Below are 8,492 nucleotides of genomic sequence, written 5' to 3'. Positions count from 1 at the left end.
AGTGAGTGAGGCGGGAAGGGTGGGGCCGATCGATTAATCGATCGATTGACCGATCGGGTCGTCGATCGGGCCGACACGCGTTCAGTCATTCTACCGGTTCCGACTCGTTTTCAGCCGCAGCGACAACCGGAAGGCGTGGGCAAAACCGATCTATCCATCGATTTTTTTTTTTTTTTTTAAGCGATCGATCGCTTCTTGCGTTTCGTTATTTCTTTGGTTGTGATTGGGGAACATACACAAACCCGCCTTTTTTTTTTTTTTTTTTTTTATATTTAAGTCTAGTATTGTCGCAGTACTTGTATTTCCAGGCCAATGCCTCAGCCCGCAGTCACTGGGTGTGTTCCCGGATCAAACGAATGCCAACCGCGATGGAGAATCCCGATAAGACGGCATATGCTTCATCACCCAAAACTCCTCGGCATCAAAGACGCCAGGGCACCGATGATGTCATTGTTATTCACTGAAATCGTGAATTGTCCACCCCCCCGCCCTCCCCCGCCCTCCCCCGCCGACGCATGTCTCTACGTCACTGACGCAAAGTCCTTTCATTTTTCTTCCAAATCTTCTTTGATCGCGTAGACGTTTTTAGACGCACGCCCACACACACACACTCACACACACACACGCAGCAGCACAATGGCTTGTCGAGGTGCCACCTGAGACTACAGTTGGCAGCGACTTGCCAGGAGGGAAAGTAGAGAGTAAATTTGTGCAAATGCCTCCTTGTTGCCACAAAGTCTGGTGAGTCACGGCAACCGGACCTCTGTCACGCTGCGCACGCTGACTCACAAGCATTGCTTTTACTGTCCGCTAATGATCACGTACCTTTCATGAAGAGCAGGTGACCTCACGGTGACTAAGCTGCTTGTAAAAGAGAGCAGAAAGTCAAACTAGGGGGGGGGGGACAAGAAAAATGAGTTGGTTTTTTGTTTTTTTTTATGTTGTGTCACGACGGAAAAAAACCAGAAAAACAAAACGAGCTGTTCCTCTCGACTCGTGTTCGACCCGTTCATACGGTAAGACGAGTACCGAGAAAAGCTAAATTTGACAAACAGGGCGAGTGAGTCAGATTCTCGCTCCAAGACTGCTCGTATGTGACATACAGGGGGATGCACGCCCACATATGTGTGCTTTCCTACCCACACACACACACACACACACACACACACACACACACACTCCCCCGCAGTAAATCAGTATGATCTCAGTGACGACAAACAGAAACTAACATTTCTGAAATGTCATATAAAAACTGAAACTACTATCATTTACCAGAAGGGGTGAGCTGGAGGCTGTGTGTGTGTGTGTGTGTGTGTGTGTGTGTGTGTGTATGTGTGTGTGCACTTTACCCCAGGGGTAATGGTCCTCCTGTGTCTCACAATGAAGACATAAAGATACAATACATAAACGATACAAAAAAAAATTAAAAATAAAGATAAAAACTAAAGGATCACTGTACCGATTAAGAAAATTAAGACATCATAATACCAAAAATGAGCCGGCAGAATACGATTTTAAGAGTACAATAAATGTAAAAATTAATAACAGCAATTAAATAATAATGAAATAAAATAATAATATATTCATATAATATAATATAATATAATAACATGATAACATAATATAATAATATAATAATAATTTCTGTATAATTGAAAAAAAAAAACCTGCATTCTTAACGTCTTTATTTTGGTCATTTTTCCCCCTCACAGAACACAACACACTTTCAGAGGGAGATCATGAAGCGGACCACGCCAAACAGTACCTCTATCACCAGGCCCGGCTCCAGGAAGCGGTGAAGGAGGAGGAGGAGGTGGAGGAGAAGATCGACGTGGAGGTGCTGGAGCGGGACACGCCCCCGGACACGCCCGATGACCAGGTCATGGACTTCAGCGCCAAGGCCACAGCCAGGATGGACGAGGCCGCCGTCCACCGCGGCGTCTCCTCTTTGTCGCCTCACCTCCTCCACCGGCAGCTCGCCCTGGGCTCGCCTCACCGCTTCCACCACCAGCCGACTCATCCCCCGCCCCGCGACCTCCCCCTCCACCTCCACGGGCTGTACGGCCACAAGGAGGGCATAGTGTCCTCGTACCCTTTCTACACCGACTCCCGTCCCCTCCAGTTTCCCTACCAGCTCCTGCCGTCCTACGGGCCCCACTACCCCCACGTCTTCCTCCCCCATTGCTCCCCCTCCATACTCCCCCGCCGCGAACCCCGCCCCTTCCTGGGCGCTGACGGACTCCCCTACTTCCCCATGGGCCAGCCGGGCCTGCTGCCTCTGTCCCCGCCCTACGCCGCACCTCCACCCCCCGCCGCCCAGCAGTGTGGGCTGAAGGAGCGGATCCCCAACATGTCGCCTCCCTGCGGGGCGCCGGCCACCCCTGAGCTCTCCCCGCTCCCTCTCCAGACCCCCCAGCAGTCTCCGTCGGGCTGCGAGGAGGCCATAAACCTCAGCTTGGCCACCACCGCCATGACCAAGAGCAGCAACCCGGCGCCGCGCAACGGTCCAGGCTACAAGTCGCTGCCGTACCCCCTGAAGAAGCAGAACGGCAAGATCAAGTACGAGTGCAACGTTTGCCTCAAGACCTTCGGACAGCTGTCCAACCTCAAGGTGAGGGGCCACGTCCACGGCCGTTATTGATAAACCGCTCTCATTATTCAGGAGTTATTCCTGACCGCTGACACTATGTTATACTTGACTGTGTATGGCTCACCTCATTCCCTTTCTCCGCCTTGCTAGGTGCACCTGCGCGTGCACAGCGGCGAGCGGCCTTTCCAGTGCAACCTGTGCAAGAAGAGCTTCACCCAGCTGGCCCACCTCCAGAAGCACCACCTGGTCCACACCGGGGAGAAACCACACGAGTGCCAGGTGAGACCAGAAGGACTTTGTGGCTGTGTGAATGTTCAGCGATCAAAACCTGTGCCCAAAATATGGACGGAATACAAACGCAAGCACACTAAAAGATAGAGGGATAGAGTACTATCTAGCTGATGTGGGGAGGCAGAAAATGCATTTTACATGCGTATACATATACATACTGGACACGATTACAGCAAAGAAGAATAAAAGCACAGAAATCAAAGGCAAAGAAAGAGATCAAGTAATTGAAGTGCAATTTAAAACAGCCCTACCCACCTAAACTTGGCAGGACTTGAGTGTTTGGGACTCAAACCCGTCTAGCAACCCAAGAGGGCTGGTACCTGCACGCTTAGTGATAACAATCATAATCATTAAAAGGTTAAACTGAACACAGACAGAGCATAACTCAACCGAGAGTGAGGGAGGGGGCGAGAGAGAGGGATAGAAGCAGACAAACAAACACACAATGATCTGGAACATACATTCTTGAGTGGTAACACACACGTAGGTTAGACCTTCCTTCAGCCGACACCCAGTCCCTACCTGACTCCTGAGTCATTTACTGCCCTTTCGAGGCACAACAATGGGTACGGCACCGCCACTGCCATGTTTTCTCACTTCTCCGCCTACATCTTGTCTATCTTGTGCTGTTACTCTTGTTTTTGTAACGAACATAAGCCGCAATAGGCTTGTTCAGAGGCATCATGAGGATAGGAGTATGATAATAGCGGTAGGGCAATTCCCCGCTGTGGTGGTTCATCCAGTTTGGTAAACAATAGCACAGCCTCAAAAGGACCAGATGGTCCAGTTCCAGGTTAAAAAAGTAAAAGTCGTGCCATGTTTCCTTCTCCACCCATGCACTGATCCAGCTGGTGACACTCATGGTTGGACCTCTGGGTTGGTGTTTATCGGTAGGCTGAGTCACAATCCGGATCCGGAATCTGGAAGAACTTGATACTGTTCCGTCCACCACCTCTGAAATTGATCTCCTTTTGTCACCCCAATCCAGGTGTGCCACAAGCGCTTCAGCAGCACCAGCAACCTGAAGACGCACCTCCGCCTCCACTCGGGCGAAAAGCCATACCAGTGCAAGCTGTGCAGCACCAAATTCACGCAGTACATCCACCTGAAGCTCCACCGCCGCCTGCACAGTGCCAGCGAGCGCCCCTACCACTGCCAGTCCTGCGCCCAGGCTTTCCTCCACCGCTTCTCCCTGCGCATCCACCAGCGGAGCGGCTGTCCCGCCCACTCCCCCAACAACCAGCACCGCGTCAATGCCACCTACGCCAACCAGATGGTTGAGCGCTTTGACGCCAGCCAGGAGGCGGACGCCCTGCCCGAGGCGGCGTCCATTGCACAGGTGGAGGCAGCCGTGGAGCGCTGGGTGGCCAAAAGCCTGGAGGGCTCCGAGGGCAAGGAGGACCGGAAGGAGGCCACCCTGCTGCACAAGGCCCTGATGGAGGCCATCAGCGGCCCACCATCAACGGCTTCGCCGGCGTCGACATACCAGGAGAGGGCCAGCGTGCTCCACCTCTACCAGCGTCCCATGGTGAAGACGGAGGGACAGTGAGGGCGAATGATCTTTGAGGAACAATTAACTTATCGTTAGTTCTGCGGCCAATGGTTCAAAAAACAAAAAAACAAAGAGATGTTGCCAAATAAAGCTCCCCCGTGAGGGGCCGCTGTGGTGGGGCGGGTGGGGTGACACCCAGGGAAGCACCCGTTGAGAGCAGCACCAAAACAAGAAGCATTTCCAAAGACTGGGCTAGTGTACACTCCTTGATTGCACTTCCACCCTTTCCTCTCTTCTCGAGCAAGAAAAGAGAGAGAGAGAAAGAGTGCGTATTCTGATGTAGCTGTGAATTACTTAAGACTCAGGTAGCCTTGTATTTTTATTTTTTTTTAAGTTATTACTTTGAAGCATTGATATTTATTTAGCAAAGTGACTTGTTTTTTTCCTTTTAGTGGATGCTCAGGTATTTGGGATTTCTTAGGAAAGCCACCACAGTGTTGCTAGGTTTCAGGTACAAACACGACACGGTAACAACCTGCCGATCGCCCCCTGCAGGGGATTTACTTCTCCATTAGGATATTTAACTTTCTTGTTTTTGTTTCTGCGTGTTTTACGTTTTGCGTGCAAGGGTGTTTGAGATGGAGGAACGGGACGGAAGCGGGTGTCAGAAATGTCTTTTAATTGCTTTTGCTTTGTTATTTATTTGCCATCAAAAAAGCGAATCATCGTCTGTCATGCACGTGTAAAGCGTATGGAATTTGCCAAAAAATAAGCATCTTGAATTCAAAGGAGCGCAAACCAAACTCTCCTGTTCAATCTGGAGGATTCTCACATACAATAAACCCCTTTTTCAGTACTCTTCAGTACTTTTATTTTGTTTTGTTACTATGAGCTTTATCCAAATGTTAATGCCAAATATGGCTCATTTTAACTTATTTTAGAACTGCTGTACTCTCAGGTCACACACGTTAGCACTTCAACTCTAGTGCCACTGGAACTACAACCATGTGACCATGCACGATGCTGGGAGTATTCTTAAGTGTGAAATCTATTCCCTTTTTCCATATCTGTAGTTTATTTTATTATTGTTGTCATTATTATTAATATTATTATTGTTGTTCTTTCTATTTGTACATAATGTTTGTCTACGTAGTTTATTTTTGGAAAACAGGCTCCTGCTGTAAGATGCTGAAAATTTATATGTGAGAGGCTATTTTGAAAATACTTTTATATTTTCAAGATGTAGCAAATTAAAAACTATTGTTTCTCTACGTGTGCTGTTCCGTCTGGATTCTTTTTAATCAGCCGTGAAATGCACGCTCGCACGCGCACATGTACACACACACACACACGCACACACGCACACACACACACACAAACACACACACAAGCTTTGATTAAAATTAGATAGTGCTTTAATAACCCCCTGGGGAGAAATTACAGAAAGTGAGAATATGTGCAAAAGTTATAAAAATATAGAAATACAAACAAAAAAAGTAATCCAAATAATAATAAATGATAATAAAAATACTAATAAAAATAATTGCCTAATAGACAAAACACCAGGAAACATATAGACTAGAATTTACAAGTAAATAAAAATCTAAAAGAATGCAACATAGCATGTGATAAAATAATAAAAAAAATAAAAATTAAAAAAAATAAAATAAAATAATAATAATAATCATCATCATCATCATCATCATCATCATCATCATCATAATAATCATTCACATATTTATTTGTGGCGTATTAAATCTGCCACCGCTCATCATAAAGAGAATAATATTCTAAACATAATGTAGATTGAGCTGTATAAGCATCATATCTATCTCTACACCTTCCCAAAATCTTCTGTTAACCCCAACTCTCAGAGGACAGAGAGTCCAGAGTCATAATGAGTCATTCTCCTTTTTAATTAAAATTAGCCGCGTGTACCTGACTACTGCTGGTAACTGAGCCCTAGAAACTCCCACACTGCGAGCCCCCCCATTATAGTTCTGTTGTGTATCTCAACTCACTTTCCTCGAAAAAATGGAGGTAAAACAATAGTCTGCGTTTTAAAAAAAAAAAAAAATCTCCAGAGATTACCCCGACCCTAACTCCTCATCTGGTGGGGAGACGGTGACAATTACTGAAGGTGACATGTCGGGAAATTTGGTTTTGGAGTCAGCTATCATTTATAGTTCCTGGCGATAAGAAAATAACCATATGATGTTCCATTCAAAATCAACCATTTCTATGTTGATCTAATGGCAAATGAAGCCACCTGCACAGTCAGGAAAATGTGTTTTACCTGAGACGATGATGCGTTTTCCAGTAAACACAGCACGTTTGTGAGTTACAGAAACTCTCTCTCTCTCCCCCTCTCTCTCCCCCACTCTCTCTCACCCCCTGCCTCTCTCTATTGTTTTTCTTCTTCAAAGTTTGTGGCCGACTCCTCTTTCTCAGGCATGTTTCTCGTGTGATCTCAGATGACGGGGCAGCCCTACGACTGGCACCTACTTTGACGTTGACCACAACAAAAACACCTCAAGAACACACACGCACACACACACACACACGCACGCACACACACGCACGCACACACACACACACAAAGACAAACACACACCTTCTATTTGCAATCTTTAAGACCGATCAGGAAGTGAAATCAGGAAGTGTTTTTTTTTCGTTTCTTTCTAGCAGCTATTCAGTGAAAATGTGTGTGTAATGTGTTATGCATTAGAACAGCGGTTCCCGACCTTTTCAGACTCGAGGCCAACTTGAAAATCTTAAAAGTGTTTGCGGCCCACATCCAACACGAGGTAATACGGGAGCCCAAACCGTGCGTTCTCAGAGGACGTATATTTTAACGATCATATGCATTCTCATACGTACAGTGCAGAGGCGGTAAAACAAAAAGAGGTGGGTTAAAACTCACGATTCACGCCAGCTCTAATAAAACCAACATTAATAGGAGCGCGTTAATACTGACTCACCTCATGAGAAGGCTGGTGGTGCACGGCAGACACCAAACGCTCGACGTCTGGCTGAAGGGTGGCGGTCTCAGGCCAAGATCTGGATCCACATTCAGTTAATTCCTGTATTTCGTCTTTGATGCCACAAGCGCCGAAAAGCCAGTCTCACAGAGATACGTTGTCGGGAAAGGCATCAGAAATCGCACAGCACTGTCAGACAGATCGGGATACTTAGAAGCAGCATGAAACCAAAGGTTTGTCAGGTACTTCTGTGCTAAGCCAGTTTCAATGTGCTGTCGCAGGAGAGATCCACAAGATTGTCCTTCTCTTTTGCGCTCGGGCCTGCAAGGGTCTCGTCACTGTGGCTGGCGAAGGGGTTTTTGATCCAGCTACACTGCACATCTGGGATGGGGAAGTATTCGCGCAGCTTGGTCCTCAAGCCGTGCAGGTGCTCTTTGACATGATTGATCACGGTGACAGGAAGCCACATTTCTTCCTTTGTCAAAAAATCGGGCAGATTCTCAAACGACTCAAAGTTTGACTGGTCCATTCGACTGTCCCACATCTCCATTTTTCTTATGGTGGCTTCTATTTTATTCTGGACATTGAACATGGTCACTGCTATTCATTGAAGACTGAGGTTGAATCCATTTACGTAAGTGGCTGAAAATGTCACCCAGGTATCCCAGTTTAGCCAGCCAATTAAAATAACTGAAGCCATGTGCGAGTTCAAACTTTGTGTCGAGAAAAAACACCCTCACTTCATAACACAATTCATAAAGTCGCATCAGTACCTTCCCCCTCGAGAGCCACCGGACTTCGGTGTGTAACACAAGCTGCTTATGGTCACTGCCCATCTCGTCACATAAAACAGGAAATAAAGGTGATAGGTGATTGCAGTGGGCGGCTTTTGATTAAGTTGACTGCTCTGACTGCCTTATCTAGGACAGTCTTTAGATCTACAGCATTTTCTTTACAGCCAGTGCTGCTCTGTGTATACTGCAGTGGACAGATGCTACAGGTGGAGCCACAGCTTTCACCCGGGCCATGCCTCCACTGTGCTGGCCCGGCATCGCACGGGCCCTGTCAGCGCTCACTCCCACACGTTTGGACCAATCGATCCCGTTTGAAACTATGGACGCGTTCACAATGTCAAAAA

At 47.1% G+C, this 8,492-nt stretch overlaps 1 protein-coding gene across 1 annotated transcript in view; it reads left to right on the top strand.

Annotated features, from left to right (window-relative positions):
* prdm1b (PR domain containing 1b, with ZNF domain) overlaps positions 1-4,511 on the top strand; it is a gene marked incomplete at its 5' end in the record, with an annotated part of 13,131 nt that extends 8,620 nt beyond the window's left edge. Inside the window, 4 exons of the mRNA XM_080008391.1 lie at position 1; positions 1,713-2,611; positions 2,741-2,869; positions 3,870-4,511. The exon at position 1 is cut by the window's left edge and continues 237 nt beyond it. Of these exons, the coding sequence (XP_079864517.1) occupies position 1; positions 1,713-2,611; positions 2,741-2,869; positions 3,870-4,430 (1,590 nt within the window). The 3' untranslated portion in view covers positions 4,431-4,511. The remainder of the gene's footprint in view (positions 2-1,712; positions 2,612-2,740; positions 2,870-3,869) is intronic.
* Between the last annotated feature and the right edge of the window lie 3,981 nt (positions 4,512-8,492).

The sequence above is a fragment of the Zeus faber genome (assembly GCF_960531495.2).
Source record: "Zeus faber genome assembly, chromosome: 1".
NCBI lineage: Eukaryota > Metazoa > Chordata > Actinopteri > Zeiformes > Zeidae > Zeus > Zeus faber.
This window is presented reverse-complemented; position numbering and strand designations above follow the sequence as displayed.